The sequence below is a fragment of the Sebastes fasciatus genome, chromosome 11, assembly GCF_043250625.1.
Source record: "Sebastes fasciatus isolate fSebFas1 chromosome 11, fSebFas1.pri, whole genome shotgun sequence".
Classification (NCBI taxonomy): Eukaryota; Metazoa; Chordata; class Actinopteri; order Perciformes; family Sebastidae; genus Sebastes; species Sebastes fasciatus.
In genome coordinates this window covers 22,379,477-22,403,225 of record NC_133805.1, presented here as the reverse complement: position 1 = coordinate 22,403,225, position 23,749 = coordinate 22,379,477, and the positions used below count along the sequence as shown (strand labels likewise).

Here is a 23,749-nt window from a genome sequence, read left to right as displayed (position 1 = left end):
TTTTCTAAAACATTTCCCTCACAAATTAGTGGTTTTTTTTTTTTTATTATTTATAAGGTGCATTTAACATGTTTTTATACTTCTGGTGAATATAATCTTATTTCCATATATGTATTTTGTATATACAGTTCCTTTTGTTTACACCTTATTTTGAAAACCCGACGTAGTCATACGTGTATACTTCCGCTAACTTCGCCAAGTCCGTCGCTAGCTCTCCAATCAGCTCCGTTCTCTTTATAGATCCATGGTCAGCTCCATCGAGGCCGTTTGAATGCATTCAACATAAACGTCAGTATATGGGTGCTCTACAGTTGATGCGTCAACCGATTTGACCACGGAGATTTGAGTGACGGCTGGCAGCACAATATAACGTTTCCTGCCCAGGACAGAGTTAGCATGCACCTTTAGCCATGATGTCTAGCTCTGCTTTTTCCTTGCAATGTGTGAAACCCAAAGTGTTTCCATACTTTGCTGTGTGTGTAGTGTTTACCACTTTATATTTAAAATGTGAGCGTGCAGGCCGCATCCACGCAGAGCCTTCGACGTTTTCTACTTTCTACTTTCGGCTCGCTGCGGCCGACTGCATTTTGTTTTGGTTGACGTATAGGAGAACAGATATAACGTCACGTTACTCAGACTACGACAATAAAAGTGGTAACTTCCTTCTACCTCCACATCGACTCAAATGAAGCAATGCTATTGATTCTGTCATTAAAAGATCAATTTCAAAAAGGTAAATAAAATAAATCGCGATACATAGGTGAATTGATTTTTTTCCCCCCACCCCTAAAATCCAGAAGCTGCTCATACCAAAATACTGTATGTTGAGCACTTACATCCACATCCGGTCTCTTAAGGATGTCCTCCACCTTGGCCAGGTCGCCATTGGCTGCTGCCTTCACCAGCTCCTCATTGATGTCTCCGGACTCTTGTGTCTCAAATAGTTTCTTCAGCAACTGAGACAGACGCTCTGGCCAAACAGAGGGAAAACAGCAGAAAGTGATTGCGTGTAGGTGTCAGAGAGACAGGCAGTGAGGACAAAGAACTAAGACGACACTCTCTCTGTGTCAGTAGTGCTTGTTTATTCGTACCTCCAGAGGCGTTGCTGACAGCAGAGCCAGAGGGCGCAATCTTGGTGACAGCGGCGGGATTGTACGTCCAAGAAGTTCCGCACACCTCGACCTTCAGGTCACTGTCTGAGTAGATCTGCTGCACACGGCCCACCTTGCCAAGGGTCTGTTGGTAAATGTTGCGACAAACTCATTAGTGTATGGAGGGCTGTTGTCTTTGGGCTATGTTCTGTGTAACAGAGCCTGTAAGTGGCAGAGGAAAGATGGAGAGAGATTGTTAGAAAGAGCAAAATAATACGAGAGGGAGGGAAGGGTAAAGAGGAGAAAATACCAGCTCAACAAAGCAATTGTCCTACCCGATGCAGAAACAAAGCTAGTTGCAAAAATAAAACCTGACAGAAAAAGCGAAATATTACACATTTAAGCTGTGAGGACATTTACTTGCACGAGAAAGAAGATGGATTTAAAAGAAAGAAACCTTTCTACCGGCTAGACCATTCTTCATCTATACAGGCAATACAGAGAGGACAGAGCCAAATGCTTTCCAATTTTCAATCATATCATCTCGATCTTGGCTATATGAGAAAGAGGCACTTTGAGTCTGTCGAGCCCGGGTCTGGGTCTGTCCTGGAGGATGCCATCAATAACGGGGACTGCTGCAGTAGGAGCAGCAGCGGGCGACAAACAGCCGTGGTTAGTGATCAAAGCTACAACCCATCTCAGGGTTTTAAGGCTCATTAGCTGCTGAGGGGGGCCAGTTTGGCAGGGACAAGTGGCATATTGGAGGAGACTGGCGTTACATAACCTAAGGCGTGCTGGGCAGCGATGAACAAACTTCATAATAAGGGAAGAATAAAGTCGTGTCCAGAGCAAAGAAAGATAAATACAATAAAAAATTGGCAACAACACAGCCATAGAGAGATTTGAGGTGAGGAATCGTGTCTCTGCATGTTAGTAATACTGCAACATTTCTTTAAAGAAGATGACAGACTGGCACAGAGTGTGGGGGAGAACAGCAGAAAATTACACACAGCTAGATGGATTGAGCCTAATTTATAGAAGCTTCTCGCATACAAATTGTGTACTTGCGATGAAGTCCAAGTCGAAATTCTGTTTTTTTGTTGTTGTTTTTTTTTTTTAAATAATCACAAAAATGTCTGGTGCCAATATCAACAGCACTGTTTTTCTCACATTTTCAAGCACCCAACAGATTTTTCTTGTCAGGTTTAAATGAAATTGTCCAGTGTAATTTAGATTTGAAGATGTTTTGTCACTCACACAACTTCACAGCTACAGTCCAGTAGATAGTTTCATTTGACGTTGTACTATCCAGATAAATGCAATAAATCTACACGGACACATTTCTAAAAAATATTCTACATCTGTTCTTTGAAAATCAATCCTGAACATTTTACACATGTGTATGTCAGCATGACATTTAAACTGACATTTAACTAAAGAAGGCTCGGTGTGAGTGGTTAAATTTGTACAAATGTGTGTAAACATCTTTCAGGCTCTTACGGGTAGCATGGCCTCAGCCCACTCTCCATGGCCTCTTTGTAGCAGCTTGATGCGGTCGATGTCGTAGCAAATCTGGACCAGGTCTCCCACTACGAACTGGGAGGTGCCTCCCTCTGCCCCGGCTGCTACGTCACCGCTGCGCACCACGTTGGCCTTTGTCAGCACTGCTGGGTTGAATGTCCATCTGAGGATACAGAGATGAATGCATTCAAACAACTCTGACTAATTCACTTACAATTAATAAAATACGATACCTGATCAAGTATAGATTCTAAGCAGTCACATGGAGTATTTGTGGATTTGCAAGCCACGATTGAGTAATAAAAAATTATAAACTATAGAAAAAACCTTGTTTAAATGATCAATGTCAGACAGAGTAATGAGATAACATTGTTATAAATACTAGAAGCAGACTGAAAATTAGCAGTTAGGGTGCTAAGAAGATCCACTTTTAATCAGGATCAGAAATATTTTATTGATGCCTGGGGGCAAATTAGAACGTAACAGTTGCTCTTATATATATATATTTATATTAAAATGTAAATTATGTACATATGCAATATATAACACAATATATGTAGAGTAATATAAATAAATAACAAAATAAGAAATGAGAAATATGTACAAATTAGGGCTGTCAATCATTAAACTATTTAATTGTGATTAATTCCATGATTATCCATAGTTTATCACGATTAATCGCAAATTAATTGCAATTTTTTTTCTGTTCAAAATGTACCTTAAGGGGAGATTTGTCAAGTATTTAATACTCATATCAACATGGGAGTGGGCAAATCTGCTTGCTTTATGTAAATGTATGTACATATCTATTACTGGAAATCAATTAACAACACAAAACAATGACAAATATATCCCAGAAACCCTCACAGGTACTCAAGCCAAACAGGCAATAACAGCAGTGTGTCAGTGTGCTGACTTGACTATGACTTGCCCTAAACTGCATGTGATTATCATAAAGTGGGCATGTCTGTAAAGGGGAGACTCGTGGGTACCCATAGAACCCATTTTCATTCACATATCTTGAGGTCAGAGGTCAAGGAACCCCTTTGAAAATAGCCATGGCAGTTTTTCCTCACCAAAATGTAGTGTATGTTTGGAGCATTATTTGGCCTTCTTTTGCGACAAGCTAGTATAACCAATGGATTCCTTAGGATTTCTAGATTCATATGATGCCAGTATCTTCACTCTAGCTTTAAAACTGAGCCCACTACAACCTAAAAATCGCAAATTGCGTTAAAGAAATTATTGCCGTTAAAACAAATTTATGTAAACGCATTATCGCGTTAACTTTGACAGCCCTCGTACAAATATGTGCATTAAACACATACAATATATAACCACAGTGTAAATAAGTAAATAAAAAAATTAAAAAATGCTGATAAGTGGGATCTATCAAGAGTGTTAAATATAAATGGTGTAAAATAAATAGTGTAAATAACAATTAAATAAGAGTATTTCTTGAAATGTACAGTTTAAATGTAGTATTAATATCAGAGTATTGCACAGTTAAATTACTGCACAAATTATTGTACAGTTAAGTTAAGTTAAGTTAAACTATACTTTAAAACAAATTGACCACTATTTTTTAGAGAGTCTCATCTCTCAAGTGTTACAAACCATAATTTCATCTTGTAGTGAAGATGTTCGTAAGTGTGACTGAGCTAAGGTGAAAAGGGTTACATAAAACTCAATTTACGGGAAATTATGGTGATGAGATGCAGTTTCATTGGTTCCACTTCTTAGCAGCCAATAACTCTGAGCCAGTTTATGTAGGGACTCACCTGTTCCCACTGGGATACTGAACGACAATATCGTGATCTTCATCGATGCCGCATACTGTGCCGGTGGTGGTGAGCGTCTCAAACATGCCGTCGGTCCACCCACCGTGGCCGTGTTGGAGGGACTGAACGATCTCTAGGTCCAAGTCGATGTTGACCAGGTCTCCAATCTGGAGACCGCCCGGATTTCTGTTGCCATTCTGCTCACCTGGGAGATGAAGGTACAGTTAGGTCTATTAATAACAACATTTGTGTTACTAAACGTGCATCAATAAACAAAGTGATTTAAAACAGAATTATGGAGAGAAATATAGGAAAATACATTTTAGAGAAATAAATTCTGATAATTTTGTGAAAAAAATAGTATTACAAAACTTTTCAAGCCCATATGTGGTTGCAAATTGGTAACAACAAAACAGAGGTAAAGCATCACTACAAGTCGTAAGTGCTGCTATCTATGAATAATGTAATGACACTATCAAACCTAATGAGAGATTTCTGCTGCAGTGTTGAATCCAGATGTACAATTCATTAGGACTGTGCCATTGATCAAATTTAAATTACAATTACAATTTTGGCTTCCAACGATTATGAAAGCAAGATAATCGACATAAAATGATTATTGTGACGCATTCCGTTTTTCTCAATGATGCTCTCGTTTGATCTTGTGCTATAAATCCAGCGCACCCCTTTCCTTTACAGCTGTTTCTGGCATGCGTATTTCCTCCATGGCGGTGCGACGCAACTCTTGGTCGGCTTGGAAAGGCCCGGGTTGACGGTGGCCCTTTACAGAACCCCTCGCCCGGACCTCGCCCCTTAGCGCTCGCTGTGCCCTCTCTCCCTGCGGGAAGGGGCAGAGCTTCCTGCTCCTGGCGTGACCGTCAACCGGGGCGGACTGTCCTCAGTGCAGCTATGTCAGCAACCTACATTACCCGTCTTGAAACACAGACCCCAGTCTCGTTTACCATGTTTTTTGGGTGTGACTTTTTTTGCCGTGTCATCACTATTCATATCTATACAACCAATGCGTTTATGATTAAATTGTTTACTAGAGCACAGAGCTCTTCATAGATCTAGCCTCTTAATTTTCCTCTCAAAGTGCACCAGATTGATGCATTTAACTTTAAAATGTAGGCTACAAAATGCTCTTTTGAAATGCATGATGTCTCCAGAGTCAAAGAGTAATCGTGTTAAATAATCAGTGATCTCAATATTGACCACAATAATCGTGATTGTGATTTCTGCCATAATCGAGCAGCCCTACAATTCCTTCCTTCCTGGAATTCTTGGAATACTCTAACTGCATGACCCGAGTCTGTACTTGGCTTTGGGAGCCAGGTGACTATGCAGCGCTGCCATCTACTGGCCAAACACAATTAACTACAAGTGAAACTCCCCTAATGCCCTTGAATTCACTGCACCAGAACGATAGGTGAGAGAATTGGTGCAATAATGACGGTGGACACGGATCACAAGGCTTACTTACCTAAAACGGGACAGTGGTCTCTGTAAAAAGAGCCTCCTTTGGCATCCTGGACACATTTCAGGTCCGACTGAGAGAGAAAAGAGGCAAGGGGTTAGATAATTACCCGTGGTAATTCCATTAGAGGAGGGGCACGGTGATCATGAATAACGAAGCAGAGAATTTACACACTTCAAGCTGTGTAGTGTCAGTGTAGTTGCCTAGAATACCAACAATATCAGTGCCCTAAGGGTGAGGCAGGACAATGAAACATTACTACAGAGAGAAGGCATCGTATCATTTGTGATGACTCAGATGCGCAGCCACCGTGGCAGAGTTAGAGGGCAGAGATGATCGTGAAGCAGAGCAAACATTCCTCTGAACGGATGGAACACTAAAATACAACAAGTCCCAACAAATGAATAACTCAAGTCTATCCTACTGTATCGAGCCAGAAACACACTTTTGATCTTATGACGCTTTGAGCACAAAGCAGACATTACCAAACGGCAAAAGGTGTTGGCCTCGCTTGCTGCATTACTGTAGGAACATACCCTAATGTGCGCTACCTTTGTAGTTATTAGCAGGACTTAATCGCTGCCTTAATAACAAACAAAGTCAAAATAAAACAGTCAAGATGGGGGGTCGATTCCATGATTTATTTAATCCAGAGGCAGATGCCATCCACTTTTCTATCAGCCTATTAAAATAACAAAAGGGCAAATCTGTTATGCGACCGAGACACCCGATTGGCCTCTTTTGTAAAAAGGCAAGGGCAGTCTCCACCAATGAGGATGGTTCTTTTCATTTGAGACGCGTGTGTAGCCCGCGCCTGCAACAACCCCAAGAGAATGGCCCCCCTCCTTTAAAGTTGACCTCCATGTTCACTCTCTCCTCCCTAAAAAGCAGAAGGAACAGCTTGCCTTTATCATGCAGATATACCTTCCCCTTCCAGCTGCCTTTACAATGGCGCCTTACTCATGCTGGCTGCGTGGCTCTCACAAAGGCCTGGCAGCAAAAGAAAGAGCCTCAGCCCTGCGGTCAAACACAAAAGCCACCCGACAGCTGATCTTTTGTGCGTCTCTGCGTGTGTGTGAGTGAGCGTGAGGTTCAGGCCTGGAAGTTTGCTCACCATTCCCTCAAAGCCAACTCGGTACAGGTTCTTGGCCCCGTTGTCCCACAGTACGTAGGCAGCGCTGTGAGGGCTGGCTGCACTCCAGTCCTGGATCTCTGTCACCTGTGGAGGAGGAGGGGGAGGATGAGGGATGAGATGAGAAAGACAGATAAGGACACATTGAAAGCACATTGTTTTGAGTTTTAGGGCACTTTCACAAGCCAACATTCAGTCACGTTTTAATCTAACTCTGGTGCGGGTTCGTTTAGGCAGTTGTGAACGCAGTAATTGTACTCCAGTGAGGACCAAAACAAGTGGTCCGAGACTGCTTGGAGAGGTGGTCTCGGTCCGTTTCAAAGCGAACCAAAACACAGGCTGCCTGTGCGGGCATTTGTTGAGATGGACAAATGACAGGTTAACATGAGTGGGAGAGGACTGACCTGGACGTCTGCAGACGTCCAATGTTTGCTTGACATCTGGGCCAAAGAGAACATACAGAATATGCTAAATAAAGTGACGTTCATAAAGTCATTAAACTGGAGGAGAAAGTAAAAAAAAAACTTCGATAGCAATATATCAGTCAACACTCCCTGCATAGAAGTGGCAGCTTTCGAGACAGAAAAGATAAATTCGCTCCTTAGTACACGCTCCTCCACTTTAATTTGTGCACTGCGAAACCGAAACAGACTAAGAGACTAACTATAAAAGGAACCAAAAGTATTAATTTCACTCAGATTCGGACTACGGACTATGACTTGTGAAAGTTCCCTAAATCCTAATTTCATGATAATTTATTTACCAGCTGTTAATGAAAATAAAAGTTTTGGCATACTGTATGTGAAAATATAATATTGACCAGAAAGAGATCACTTTCTTCCTGGGTGCTTTTGAGCAGGTGTTTGGTGGCCAAATTGAAGGTCAGAGTAAAAGTTGAACAACAGAACAGCAACCCTGGAGCCAAGTACGTATTCCGTGTCTAGCTCAAAGACAAGGAGATGTCTGCTAAAACACAAGTTGAATTTGGGCTCCTCTAGTTGAAGGGTCCAACATCTTCTGTGCCACTTACGTGTCCACATGCTCCGTGCTTTCCACGCTCCCCATTCATTGTCTATGCAAGCAGCCGCGCAATGGATTCTGGTAGCGTGGCGTCGCGATTCGAGAGACTAGGCGTCACGACGCCCGCTCCTTATTTGCATTAAGTTGAGGTCCTGGCTACTTTATGCAAATCACGGACGTCCGACGCGACTCGCCGCCTCTCGAAACTCCCGATAATCTTTTAAACAAAACGTTGTCGAGCCAAAATAAAGACAGATTCAGCAACTGCATGGCTCATTTCTCGCCTCAAATGTTTTCAGAAACACATTTCGGTGAACTATTTACGTGAAATAAGAGAAGAAAGTTTCCAAACGAGCCTCCATACTGGTTCCGGTTTGAAAGCTGGGAGCAGCAGCCAACGGCGGGAAAGCGTTCGTCCAATCAGGAGCCGAGTGCCTTGTTTCTAGGGGCAGCCCACCAAGCGTCCAATGTTGGGAAGCGTCGCGTCCCCTCGTGATAAAAAACGCCCCTGTGGACACAGCCCACCAAGCGTCCAATGTTGGGAAGCGTCGCGTCCCCTCGTGATAAAAAACGCCCCTGTGGACACGTACCATAGGCTTGGAGTTTTTAGTGTAGTTGGGAGTTTAGTTTTTGCAAAATGTTGGCATACTGATGTAATAAATCTATACTTGGTAGTGTCAGACGCTCCGTATGCTCCACAGTCACTGTGTTTTGAATTCAAGTGAAGTTTAATTCCCTAACTACTGAGAAATATTAACAGTGGGATTCGTCAAGAACAAATTTGATTATACTTTGATTCTTGAGGTCACAATTCAATTTTGCTGTAATTCTCCCTGCATTGCAATCTCACAGTCAATACTAAACCTTTTATTGTCTTTTTTTTTTTTTTATTTAACCAGTTGAGAATAGTTGCAAAATCTCTAAGAATGTTTAAATTAAACTTTTGCAACCGTTACTGTGTTTGTTTCCAAAGACAAAACAAGACACAAGACAAAGGCAAGCCTAGTTCAGCCGGGCCAGAGACAGAGCCTGTGGGAAACATAGCTGACTGCTATCAGAACAAGGAACTTTTGAAACATGATTTTCTATCCAAAAATAGTAGAGGTCGACTGATAGGGGATTTTTAAAGTCTGATATAATAACGATAATTTGGGACAGGAAAAAGCTGATAGCCAATTAATTGGCCGATATCTTCTTTAATTCTGCAGCTGCCTAGTCGGCTACTTTTTTGTTTTTTGAAGATTATTTTTTTTGGCCAGTTTTTGCCTTTATTAGATAGAGAGACAGGGACAGTTGATGTGAAAGGGGGAGAGAGAGGGGATGAGCAAAGGGTCGCGGGTCGGATTCGAACCCCCGTCCTCTGCGGTAAGCACTCAGGCTTTGTACATGGTATGCCCGCTCTACCAGGTGAGCTACCAGGTGAGCTACCAGGGCGCCCAGTTGGCTACTTTTTGCATGCCGTTTTTAATAAATCAGTTTTTTCTCACTCCGTATTTAATCATTTTAAAGAGATTATCCTGAAGTGTAATTTTCTGACTACATCATCGGAAAATTTTCTTTTTATTTGCAATGGGCGATGCGCTGTTCTGTGACTTACAGTATGACTGGCTAGGATGCGTTTTTTGTACATTGTTAAATGCCACTATTGCAAACCATTAATGTTTGCGCATATTCCCGGGGTACGGAGGATCCTTAAGTGTGCGATTTCATTTCATGAATGCAGATTAATCGGCCAAACCGATTAACCGGTCTGCCTCTAAATGGTACGGTTTCAGAAGACTCTTCTTCCCTATCGAAAGGGAATTAGATGCACTTGTTATTCCGCTAATAAATAATTAACAAAAATTACAGTCTGGGTATCCAAATATGGTTAGCTGCATGAACTTGGTGAATTTAGGAAGGTCCTAAACAACACTATACATGTATGTTTCTATCGGTTAGCCAAACTGCAGTTGTAGTGTGCTTAGGTCAGCATGAAAAGCATTTTCTCTTCATCGTCATGCCAATTTAGTGGATATCTCCATTTCCAACATATATTTATTTTGAAATATACTGACAGTCAGGCTACGTTTTTTTTGCCAGGACAATTCCAGGCCCCCACAGTTTGAACAGAACTTGAAAATAGAAAAGGCTCTTCACAAAAAACTGTTAGCAAAAACTGTTAGCACTTTTAGAAGATACTTTGGAAAACACTCCTCTCATCACAGAAACCCAAAATATGATTAAATAACGTCATTAACCCTCTTCCTACAAAGATACAAAAAAACAAAACCTTTACAATTTAATAAATAAGACATGCATTACTTGTTCCCAGAGAGAAAGCTTAAGAAAAGGGAGAAAAGCTGCTCTTAAAAAATTAATAAATCAGTGTGAGTCTATCTTTTGACGGTCTCACATGCTTGTCCAGAGAGCCCAGAGTAAAGAGTTCATCAAAACCACCAAAAGCACTCCAACAAACACACCTGCCACTTTTTACACACACACACACAGCTTCTCTTGAGTTAGTACTTGTTGTAATACATTATGACTAATGCTGTACCCAACTTCTGTAGTGAGGACCAGCTCACAGCTTTTGGCTAAACAAAAAAACTGAAGGGCACTGTAAGCCAAGAAAAATGATGTGTTATAGGCATAAATAAGCAATGAGCTATGAATGGGGGACCGCAAAATCAATTCAAATTTGGAAGATGGGCTTGGGATTTTCACACCAGACAATTCTCTCTCCATCACAAGCAGCGCAACGCTTTCATCACGTTTAGAAAGTGTCAAGAGAAGAGCTGTATCGGAGTAAATTAATTCTTTAATTAAAAGCTGTGCCTTAAGTAAATACAGAAATCAAATAGTTAAATTATTTCCAGGCCCCTTACAGAGGTAATTGATTAATGGGCCTCGGGAGGTAATATTCATGCTAAACTAACGGAACATCTAAGCTGCAGGACATGCAATAGCAGTTTTCTTGAGAGCATATTGCTTACAGCATCATAAAACTGTAATGAGATATGCCATTAAATAACACAGCAAAATGAAGTCTTAAATTGCCTGGAGGGACTCTTAAATTGAACACTCTTGGGTCTGGACCAGAGTCAAAATACAAGCACTTTACAGCACATTTACAGTATAAATCTAAATAGAGTGTGCTAAACAAATGCAACCTCATCAGCCATTGCATTACTTTCTAATAATGTGTTTAAGCCTGGAATAACCTGCAGCAAGGAAGTCTGTTTATAGCCTCAGTTAAGATAAAAAGGAATCTGTGGAATTAAACCAAGGAGTAAAGGTATTTCAGTGGCGCGTTCTACTACCTCCTTTCATCATACAAAGTTACTATCATATTTTGATCATTTTCCAACACATTGCGACACTCATCAGACTATATTTTCCACTAAATCTGGATTATTGGCTATAGCTGCTGAAGTTTAACAACAGGGCTAACTTAGTATTCTTCACTTAAGGAAAATTGTGCTGAGTTGTGCTGTGTATTGGCAAGGATCTAGCGATACGACATGTATCATGATATAGGGTTGCAATACTTCAATATATTGCGATACTGTAAGTAAGATGATAAACTGTGATTTGAAAAACATGACGTGAAAATGAAAGTTTACTTTTTTTATGCAATCAGAACAGTGGGATCTGCAATTTGCAATCTTTACTTTCACTGATTTGTAACTCTTCACCCCAGCTAAAGGTGGCTGATATCAATATATTACTGACGCAGTGATATGAGACAATATATTGATTTTGGTTATTGTAGTGGTCGGGATGAGAGCCAGTACATCCAAGTCTGAGGCCATAGTTCTCTGCTGGAAAACGGTGGATTTCACCCCCCGACATGGGAGTGAGACACTCGGGGCCTTGTTCACGAGTGAGGGAAAAAATGGAGTGGGAGATGAACAGGCGGTTCGATGCGGAGTCTGCAGTTATGCGGGCGCTGTACCGGACCATTGTGGTGAAGAGGGAGCTGAGCCAGAAGGCAAAGCTCTTCGATTTACCGGTCCATCTACGTTCCAACCCTCACCTATGGTCATGAGCTGTGGGTAGTGACCGTAAGAATGAGATCGCGGATACAAGCGGCGGAAATGAGTTTCCTTTGTAGGGTGGCTGGGCTCAGACTTAGAGATCCGGAGGGAGCTCGGAGTAGAGACGCTGCTCCTTTGCGTTGAAAGGGGCCAGCTGAGGTGGTTCGGGCATCTGATCAGGACGCCTCCTGGACGCCTTAAGAGGTTTTCTGGGCACGTCCAACTGGTAAGAGGCCCAGGGGTTAGACCCAGAACATGCTAGAGAGATTATATATCTCGTCTGGCCTGGGAATGCCACGGGGTCCCCCAGGAAGACTTGAAAAACGATGCTGGCGAGAGGGACGTCTGGAATAACTTGTTAAGCCTGCTGCCCCCGAGACCCAGCCCCGGATAAGCGGAAGAAATTGGATGGATGGATGGAAGGTTATTGTAGTATCCATTACAGTGGATTGAAGATAAGAGATATATTTTTAATGACCTTAAAGGCTGCAGAACAAAACAATATAGTTATCTTCAACTTCAGCATAATGCTGCACACCTAGCTAGGCACCAGAGGACTGAACTGGACTGGATTGTGTTCTCGCTTGCCTGTAACATGTCCATGCTACAGACATGTTGAGTCAGGCAGTGCCCTTCCTGTTTTGGTTGAGGCTCCTGCACATTTCAAATCACATCATATCCTGAGATGCCAGTTTGTTTTTTCCTCCCTGAGATTGTTTAAGGCAAGGGATCCTTCTATGCAGCCCTTAGGGGTGGTCATGCTCCATTCAGTGGCACACATGTGGTTGTGATGATGGCCTCTGTCAGGCTCACCAAGGCTGCCTTATCTCCAGGGATGTATTATCCACTTAATTGTGCAGCTTTGAAGTTATAACAAAAAGCGGAGTTTGCCTGCATTTTTGGAACTGAATCATTTAGCAGTCATGTTCATTCAGCAAAAAACATTAAGATATCTCTACACTTGTACCTTATACCTCAAGCCCTCATGTGATGTAGAGACGTATTTGTAAAAAAGAAAAGTGGTAAAGATCCCATGCTTTTCACTACATGAGAAATAGTAAAACCAGAAACATCTTTCGAGCACTGGCCCAAGAAGGTGACTGACTTACTGGAGTCGATGTCTTATTGGCCTCAGTGCTCACTGATCTCATCTATATGATGTACATAATTACAGAACTGTTGGTCTGTGGGGGAAAAAAATGGGCAGAGTCTTGGGAGCTACCCTACCTTTCCTCTCCTTCCGTTGCCTCCATCTTGGTCTTCCCACTGCCAGTCCACTCCTCTCACCACCCGGCCACCAGTGAAAATCCCTCTGGCTGTGATTTTCTTCGACTTGCGACGTGATTCCAGAAGAACTCTGCTCGGATAAAAACAGAGAAAATGATTTTCATTTGGGTTAAGCTTTAATCACTCATGTGACACTGTCAGAGTATTCAACAGCAGGTGTTTACTCTGTTTACATGGATCCAATTATTAGCAAATATGCATTGCAGAGGGGATGCTATTGCCTCCCTCCTGCTACTTCATGTCCTCAACAGCCCTTCCTTGTGTGCCCACTGCTCTGGAGTCATGGTGTAAATTACTTTCAGCAAATGGGCATGGCTCCAGACTGACATTTTACATTGGTTGCACTGGTGCACCCAACTTTTGCATTTAGGTGCACCCAAAATGTAATACATTTTAAGCATTACTTTTTTGTCAGTTCCCACACACACACACACACACACACACACACACTGGTAATTTCTTAACACATCATGTAAATGATTAACAGGAATAAAGATGCACATTTATGTTTTTTAAGTCAGATGAGACCATCTCCGTTGGATCAGAAGGGCGCTGGAAGTAGGGCAGTGTATTGGCAAGAATCTTGTGATATGATACGTATCATGATACAGGGGTTACAATTCAATATATTGCGAGACTGTAAGAAAGGCGATATAGTTTGATTTTTTAAATCTAATTTTAGGAAAAATTTCATAGTATAAAAAACACATCGCCATATGAATACAATCAGATTAAACTTGCAATCAAAACAGTGGGATCTGCATTTGCATTTATCACAGTCCCTGTAACATCCTGAGGGCCCATCTCTTTGCAAATTAAATAAAGTATTGACAGAGTTCATCTTTGCATGTAAACTATTAATTAAAAATCAATAGTGCTTTTGAGAATCGATACAGTATCACAAAATATAATGTTGCGATAATCGATATTTTCGATATATACTTACACCCCAGCTTGAAGTGGGAGGTTCAAGGGGCCATTGGCCCCCCACTTTACGCCCCTGTCCCACATTGCGAACAATAGTAGATGAAGAAAAAAACGTGTGAAATGCCTCGCCACGCACGATTTGAGGCTCGCAGTACTACTGTGTGAAAATGCCCATGGCCGTGTTTAAGTGAAATCCACGTTAACATGCTAAGTTTGTATTGTATAGGAGGAGCGTAATGAGTGCATAGCGAGAGTGGGCGAGCGACAGAGAGAGGGATGCGCTCAGAGCAGATCAGCTGTTTGGCGATCATCTGAGCAGAGAAGAAATTAGCGGTAAAGTTGCATTGTGTTATTAAATGTATCCTACAGTGTCACACACACACACTTTTTCCCCCCATCTCCACTTCTGAAATTAATCCAGCGTCTCTGATCAGGATTAGGCATTTTACCGGGGACAGCAGGGGAGACAGGTGGTGGAGCAGTTACCTCCACCTATGATGTCGGCTGAGACAGGTGTAACGGGCACCGCAGCATATATATGATATTGCTAGAGTAGGAGTACAGGGCATGGTTTCGCACATACACACACAGAGACCGTCTTGCTAAATGTCAGACACACCGGTGGGACCAATGAAAATGTTTAGACGCACTTGACTGATTTTTGGTCGACACAGATGAAAAATCTTACTGTGAGCGTTTGGCCTTAACAGCTTCTAATCTGCTGTTTCAACCATGCAGTCGCTGACAAACCTCAACTGTCTCAGCATAGGGCAGCTGATGTTTGATGATAGCAAAACAAATCAAACCAGAAATACTGTATGTGTCAGAGTTGTAAGCAACACATCACTACTGACCTATATCTTTGCAGTTCTTTGAAATCACAAACACACCATTTCGCAGTGGCAGCTTTCTGGAGATCAAAGTGAATTGTGACTTTCTACTGCCTTTAGGAATGGTATTTCCATGTAGTTAAATTCAAGGAGCACGCTTTGCATCACTGAGTGGCAGGTGTCATGTTGTAACATCATGAATAACAATAATTTTTTGTAATCTCATGGCATTCACACGTCACTGACAATTCTCTTTTCATCCATACCCAACAATCATGGCGCTGCAAATGCAAATGAAAAGCCAGTGGTTAAGCAGTCAAATTTTTGTTTTACATTTTGATATCACTATAATGCAGTCTAAACTCCAGCTTAGCTACGAGCCTAACCAATGAAATGGTAAAAGCAATTAACAGCTGAGCTCTAACCATCAAACAAGTGTGAGCCTTGATCGTAGACGCGACAGCTGGACGGTGCAGGTCTAACCAATGCAAACCGCTTGTGGCCCCTAACCACTCCCTCTTCGGCGGTTAGCGACAGAATCTAATGTGGTGTAACAAAACACCCCACTACGCCGCCGGAGCAGTTTGAGCTGGGGAGACCCCCAGCACCCATTGTGCATTATGCAATGTCTGTCTCGGGGGAAATGAAGTCGTACTCAGTTGAAAAGGCTGCCAGCTGTTGGGCCATGTGTTCATTTACTAAACTATGGGATTTGGCTGAAATAGGCCTGAAATGGATGAAGCATCATCGCAGTACTGACAGTCTGTGTGATAACACAATCAAATGCAAGTTGTGGAATTTAGTGACTGTGTGCATGCTCACAAACAAGTCGAAATAATACAACTTTAAGTCAAATCAGTGACTGATTTGATTGCTTGTTTTTCCTACAACACATGAGCTACATTAATCTCCATGTAGAGCATCTTTGAATGCACAGAGTAATGCTGCCTCCAACAATTTGACTTCATCTTGTCTGTACATGAATTAATTGGTAGCAATGTTTGCACTTTCCACACACCACCACACCTAAAACATTGTTTCCACATGAAACGTTCTGTGATTTTTTACCATAAGACCTGAGTGTATACACACACACACACACACACACACACACACACACACACACACACACACACACACACACACACACACACACACACACACACACACACACACACACACACACACACACACACACACACACACACACAGTACTACCTCATGTAAGAATGGTATTTTGCTCAGATCCTTCGGTCTGATTACCAATGTTCATGCCCTAGACTGCCCAAACTGTAAAGGTTCTGAGCCAACTTCCATTGTCCTGACTAAAAACTAATTTTTACTTTTAGGTAAACTTTTAATTAGTCAACTTTTGGTAAGTCTAGCTAATGTCTTGCTGACAATGTCAACACTTCCTGAGAACGCTTGACAGTGAACCTACCGCTGTCTTCACTGCAAAACACCTTCACACTAAAATGAATCAATTGCCAGATACATGCAGGAAGTGCAGAGTTCATACAAATTGTAGTTTTACACATCGACATGAAGAGAAAGAGAAAAACAATCGGTCTCCGGCTGTGATAATGCCATTTGAGTGACAGAACTTCGCTCCAGGAAAATAGTGATAAGTTAAGCAATATTAAACACAGGTAGGGCTGGGCAATATATTGATATAAGTAATTTCATATTTTGATAATGGCATATATCATGATATAGCATGTTTTCTGGTAATTCAATAAATAAATAGTCTATATGAAATAACAACATGGTAAAGCTTATTTTTGTATACTCCTGTGTGGATTAAATACTTGCCAAATGAAAAGTACTGAGTATTTTCTAATTTAATTAGTGCAAAATGAACGTAACAGGTTCAAGTGAATTACAGAGAAAAATGAATAAATATTTCTAGCTATACACTGACTGTTTATGCATGCACACAAATACAGAGTAATCACAGTAAGACAATAGTTTGATTTAACTGCACTGTGGTATTCCCATAAGCAGAATTCTTATCAATTCAGATTTTCTGAGCAATTTAAGTTAGTGTGTGCTTGTTATTATCAATTTAGATGACGTAATAGTGTATCATGATATCACAATATATAATTTCATCAGGATACGATTCCTTTGAAAAATGATAGATTATCATATTGAATTATTGCCCAGCCCTAAGCACAAGAGACTGCTGTAGCACCCTGCTGCGACTGAATGAAGTGGAAACACTGGGCTAAACATGTCTAGTGTTATTCTTCATATTATTATATGATTAGTAACTTCTGGGACACACTTATAAGTCCTTTGTATTTAACAGGAGGCTGTCTTGCATAGTAATGTAGTCATAAATGTTCATTATCTATGTTCATCATACATGCAATTACAACGCTTTCTGCAGAGTCGAAGCTTTAAATTCTGAAATTTGAAAGTCAGCTGCAAAACAGACTTTTCTATCAATCTGCACTTTGTATCAAGTGAATATAGCCTTCTAAATACAAACATACAAAAACTAAAAAGATCTGGGAAATTTACTCAAATAAATTCCACAAATGGGAAGCGCTGCATTACTATAATTTTTAAAAAGGTACGGCTGGATCTTAAAACAAGGCTGAATTGTTGCCTGGCAACTGAGGGCTGGAAGCATAGAGATAGATTCTGTCTGAGAGGCAGGGCGCACAAAAGACTTCTCAAATGTCACACACACACACACACATAAAGCCAGGGAGTAAAAGGGTAGGCCAACCAATCACAATGAAGTGCATGGATTACCTGGCTACCTTGTGTCTATTTTATCAATGGTGGGTCTAAAGATGAGGCACAACACTGGCAAATGTTGGGCTAACTAACCTCTCACTGCCTGGGGTGGTGATCCTGTAGAAGCGGTGTCTCAGGTGATGCTTGTCTCCATGGTAACAGGTTGTGCAAAGGTCGTAATTGGTGCACTCAGCACATTTCCAGCGAATACCAATGATGGGCTGTTGACGGCAGGTGTCACACATGGTTCCATCATGCTTGATGCCTGGGGGGGGCAGTATTGGTCAACATTAATACATTGGGGTTGTATATTGTATGATATTACATTGTATATCAGTTGTTATCAACAATATGTATACTAGCTGTGCATAAAAAAGAAGAAAAAAAATGTCAATATGCAATCTGAACACTGTATTTTACATAGTTTGACATAATTGTGTGCACTATGAAATTTGTCCATATTCCCTATATTCATTCTCACAAAATCTGACACCTGTTAATGTGAGAACAGCTATACTCATTTTGGCGTTACGGTCTTTAAATCACTCTCTTCTCAAGATGCTGTTGATACTTCAGAAACATGTATAAAGAACTATCAAAAACTCAGCCGCTCCTCATCCCATGACTACATCACCAGGTGAATATATAAAGAACTTAAATGAATGGGATACATGCTGAAAAGTGTAACTGTGTTGGCATGTAATACTATGACAAGTGCAGACAGATGAAGCTAAACAATGGTGAAGTGATCCTTAATCTTTATATGTCCATGCTTACATCAGTACATCCTACTGATATATATGTGTATAATGTTGATAAATGTTTTCCTCTCAATGTGCAAATTTGAAATCATATCTCCCAAAGCTTATTTGCATATCTTGTACACCAGTGCTGTCTGTGACATACATCTGTTCAGACAGGACGTATTTAAATTTATACATTTTTATACATATACGCTGAAAGTTTCTTCAATTATTTTGAATGGCAGATATTTTGCCTTACCACTGTAATCTAAACTTTTAATTACAGCATCAACTTGTCTGGATCAATCTCATTCCTGCACTCACACAAAGGCCAACACATGTTTATGTATATACTGTATGTCGCCAATGTGTCCCTGATTTGTGTGCCCTAGGGTGTTGTTTGTGTTTTATTTATTTATTTATTATTTGGTTTGTTTTGTTCTCCTTTCAGTACTTATGTTCTTTGTATTTGCTTGTCTCCATTTTCGTTTGCCCTTAGCTCCTAGTATTGTCTGTTTTTGTTGATATATATATAAAAAATGAAGCATGATACACACCCCACAGAAGTCTGTATCACTAACATGCACATGCTTCTTAATAAACATATTTGAATTTATTTCAAATATGTCTTTGAAAGACACTACTTGTCTTTAAATGAGTATGAAAGTCTTGGGTAAACAAAATCAACTGATTGACTTATATAGCGCCTTTCAGAAAGAGTGCTGTGTAGGAAGAGTCAGCTGAGATCATGGGCCTTGATGAACAGGTGGTGTTGAACACTGAAAAGTTTCCAATTATTTTGAATGGCAGAGACTTTGCCTTACCATTGTAATCTTAGCTTTTAATTACAGCAACAACAATCTCATGCCTGCACTCACTAAAAGGCCAACAAAAGGGGACCAGCATCTTGTATGTTAAAGCAAACCTATTTTGCATTGAAAGACATTACTAAATGAAAAGTCTTGTGCAAACAAAATCAACTGATTGTAAAAGTTACCTGTTGGAGCACTGTCTAATATCCTCACGTCGTAAGCCCCAGAGCACCGGTAGTTAGCAGCAGTCCCATTATCCCAGACGACCACCACCTCCTCTGGACTTTCAAAACTCCTCACGGTGCCGACATGTCCCTCTCCTCCATCCTGCTTGCCCCACTTCCAGTCAGGTCCGCGGACGACTCTGGCTCCGACTCCCTCCATCATAGCTCGGTTATTCCTGCCGGTAGTCATGTTTACAAAAAAAAAGGGGATGTGCAAAAACACCAAAAACAACAAGTTCAAAAAAAAGCTAGCAGCTCTTTGCCAGCTAGGAGTCGGTTTCCAAATGCAAAGTGTGAGCAAGTCCTAACAGGAAAGAGACTGGAACAATCCACAAAGCTAGCCTGCTAGCTCAGTAGCTCAGTTAGCTACCTAAGGAGGCTCCTACAGAAACTATCCCACAAAGCTAACCTTAACTACACCCTAGCGCCTCCTCTGGTGTTGCATTTGAGAGACTAATGTCACCCGAAAAAGCACAGCAAGTGTCAAAAAACAGCTCCACTCTCCTCCACACAGAACACTGCCTCCTCTTCAACTTAGCACAAGCTAGCAGAGCCGAGTTGCTAAGCTACCTAGCAAGATAAAACCTCTCCTGGCTAGCAAGTCCTTTTCTCTGTTGAAGGTAAATGTAGTCCTTTGTCCTTATTATTGTTGTTGTTGTCTGAGGTGATGAAAATCCCATCCAAAGGTGTTCCCCTTTGTCAGCCCAGAGATGGTTCCCTGGAGGAGTCAACTCAGAATAAACGCGTCGCCATTATTGTCAATCATCGTTTCAGACCCTCAGACCAGACTGCTGAGCAACAACTAGCTCCGGAGATAGCCGACAAAACCCGAAGACGACGCGAGGCTGGGGGAAAACAAGCCCGAAATCCAGATGATGCGCATGCGCAGCATCTGCAATGTGCAAGCACCTGTTCAGCTCTGTGTGTTGATAATAAAAAAATCATAATACAGACAGATATTTGTGAATTGTTATTGTTAAATAGTCTGCCAATCAGAACAATAATTTAAACTCTTATAAATGTCTTGATTTGCACAGACAAGTAGGCTACACACACCAAATTAATCACAAACAATCATTGGGTATGGGTACGAGGAGATTTGAGCACATCACTTCAGTTTTAGCTGCACTTCGCTGGTTGCCTGTCAAATTTAGAATTGATTTTAAGATTTTATTATTAACTTTTAAAGCTCTGCATGGTTTGTCACCAAGCTACATCACTGAGCTCCTTACACCCTATGTGCCACCGTCTAACCTGAGGTCCTCTGACTTGGCTCTACAGGTTGTACCTCAGCTCTACTCGCAATTTTAAATCTCTTTTAAAAACCCATTTTTATAAAAAGGCTTTTTTAACTCCATAAGGTAACAGCTTGGTGCACCTTTTCCCACACCTTATATTGTCCTCTTTTGGCTTATGTGTAGTAACTTATTGTTTTGATACCACTGGTTACGGGTTTTAGTTGTCTCATTTGGTCTTTATGTTTTTTATTTTTATTGTTGTTTTTATTTTGTCTGTATTTCATTGTATCTGTGCAAGCACTTTGAAACTATGTTTAGAAAGGTGCTATACAAATAAAGATTATTATTATTATTATTATTATTATTATTATTGTACTGTATATTATAGTACAAAAAAATATATATGTTTTTTTTTGTCTAGTCGTGGGAACATATACAAAACCGACACTGATTATCTAATTAATTTATTAAATACATACCACCTTATACTTAAGAATGAATTTACTCTGCATCCAAGCATACACACTAGATATATTGTCTACAGTGGATTTATAGTGGTGTCATTATGACTGTCTGACCTGATGGCTGCTGACATTAATTCAAATACTCAGAATTAAATCAGATCCGGCCCACAGAGAAGAAATAGCAGCAGCCGGAGTATGTCAAAAGCCACCAGCTGGTATTAGTGAATGGAATATTTTTCTCTCATTTAAAGGCAATGTAATTAATTTTACTGATGAAGTTATTCATTGTTATTAATCGATTAATTGGCATATTAGATTATCTTTATTTAAATTTTGTATTAATTGATCATAATCAACAACTTGTTAAGTTGAAGTCTGTAACTTTTTCAGTGACACATCAAAACTCCATACACAGATAGAATACAGAAGCATTATTCAACGAAGAATATTAAGTCCAATAATAAATACTCCAGGGATGTTACAATGATTTGAAGTATGTTTACCCAGTGACTCCAAAGTCCAGAAGATGAGGTTGACAAGGCCACTTGTATTTTCATCCATATCTAGCGTCAACCTAAAATTTGCCACATTTTATTAATCCTTTCCTCACGATCCGATGTTAACTCCATTTACATGTTGTTTTAAGTCATATCAGACTCACCAGATACTGCATATGTTATAATCTGATAATACCAAAACACGTTTATTGTAGACTCATTTTGAAATCAGACAAACCATGGTGGGCCTTGATTAGAATAGCACACTATAGGGCCCCATTTTTTTCCACTCTCTGTGCATTGTGTAAGTAGCTTATTAGCAGCAATTTACCTAGTACAATTCACCATATAAGGCAAATATGAACTGAAATTTAAAAAAGGCCATAAAAGATTTGAACTCAGGGCTTTTCTCTACAAGATGTGGCTCCAAGATTAGATAATAATAATACAGGTGTTGTATAGTTAATTAAGTTACCACAAACTAATTGCCATTCAAAAAAAATAAATTACTTTATGTATTTTTATTTATTTTGTCTGTATATGTGTATAGTGTATGTGATCTATTATTTCATGTGCGTAGTGTTTCACTAATTTTGGTGTCACTGCTGCTTTAAGTCTTGTTGTAACTGTTGCCATTAGTGTGATATTGGTTATTTCCTTTATTTTTCTTACTGGAAAATGGATGAAAAAATAGAAGGCTACTCATTTGCTCTGTGATTTATATTCCTTGCAATGTTCTTCCAATTCAAAAATAAAAATAAAAAGATTAGCCCACATGACCACGTTTTTCCGCACTGTGTGCATTTTGTAAGTGTTAAGAAAAAAATGCATGTGTAAAATACACTATATAAGGCCAATATGAACTGAAATAATAATAAAAAAAAAAGGCCTCAAACATAGATTTCAACTCAGGGCTCTTCTCTACAAGATGGGGTCCTTAAGATAGGTAAAAAAATACAGGTGTTGCCTTAAGGCACCAATCATTTCAGTTTATAATGTGCTTTACATTCTCCGTTAATTAAATTACCACAAACTAATTGCCACAACCTTGAGTCTTTGGGGCCCCCTGTGGGTCTGTAGCCCCCTGGGGCAGTTATAGTTAGCCTGCTTTGCCTGGTTGTTGTTAATTCAGTTACACTGTGTGCAGAAGTTTCCACTGCAGTAAATACATGATCCCTTTTTTTCCAGAAGCTGAAGGTGTTCAGTGATGTTCATGCTGTCTTTGCAAGTATCTATTTAATTGTCTGTGGTTGAGTTATATTATATATATATGCATGCACACAAATACAGAGTAATCACAGTAAGACAATAGTTTGATTTAACTGCATTGTGGTATTCCCATAAGCAGAATTCTAATCAATTCAGATTTTCTGATCAATTTGAGTTAGTGTGTGCTTGTTATTATCAATTTAGATGACGTAATAGTGTATCATGATATCTCGATATATAACTTCATCATGATACGATTCCTTTGTAAAAAGATAAATTATCATATTGAATTATTGCCCAGCCCTAAGCACAAGAGACTGCTGTAGCACCCTGCTGCGACGGAATGAAGTGGAAACACTGGGCTAAACATGTCTGGTGTTATTCTTCATATTATTATATGATTAGTAACTTCTGGGACACACTTATGAGTCCTTTGTATTTAACAGGAGGCTGTCTTGCATAGTAACGTAGTCAAAAATGTTCATTATCTATGTTCATCATACATGCAATTACAACGCTTTCTGCAGAGTCGAAGCTTTAAATTCTGAAATTTGAAAGTCAGCTGCAAAACAGACTTTTCTATCAATCTGCACTTTGTATCAAGTGAATATAGCCTTCTGAATACAAACATACAAAAACTAAAAAGATCTGGGAAATTTACTTAACAGGAAGCTGTCTTGCATAGTATATATATATACATATATATATATATATTATCCCCACTGAAGA

General features: G+C 40.2%; 1 protein-coding gene across 11 annotated transcripts in view; it reads right to left on the bottom strand.

The window, feature by feature from the left end:
- mib1 (MIB E3 ubiquitin protein ligase 1) overlaps positions 1-20,442 on the bottom strand; it is a 71,071-nt gene extending 50,629 nt beyond the window's left edge. For all 11 annotated transcript variants that reach the window (XM_074651608.1, XM_074651613.1, XM_074651607.1 and 8 more), the window contains exons 1-9: positions 19,574-20,442; positions 17,927-18,098; positions 13,269-13,398; positions 6,985-7,089; positions 5,877-5,943; positions 4,394-4,598; positions 2,592-2,775; positions 1,092-1,236; positions 837-970 (exon numbers count right to left, since the gene is read on the bottom strand). In XM_074651608.1, coding sequence (XP_074507709.1) covers positions 837-970; positions 1,092-1,236; positions 2,592-2,775; positions 4,394-4,598; positions 5,877-5,943; positions 6,985-7,089; positions 13,269-13,398; positions 17,927-18,098; positions 19,574-19,802 — 1,371 coding nt within the window. In that variant the 5' untranslated portion in view covers positions 19,803-20,442. The remainder of the gene's footprint in view (positions 1-836; positions 971-1,091; positions 1,237-2,591; positions 2,776-4,393; positions 4,599-5,876; positions 5,944-6,984; positions 7,090-13,268; positions 13,399-17,926; positions 18,099-19,573) is intronic.
- Positions 20,443-23,749: the final 3,307 nt, after the last annotated feature.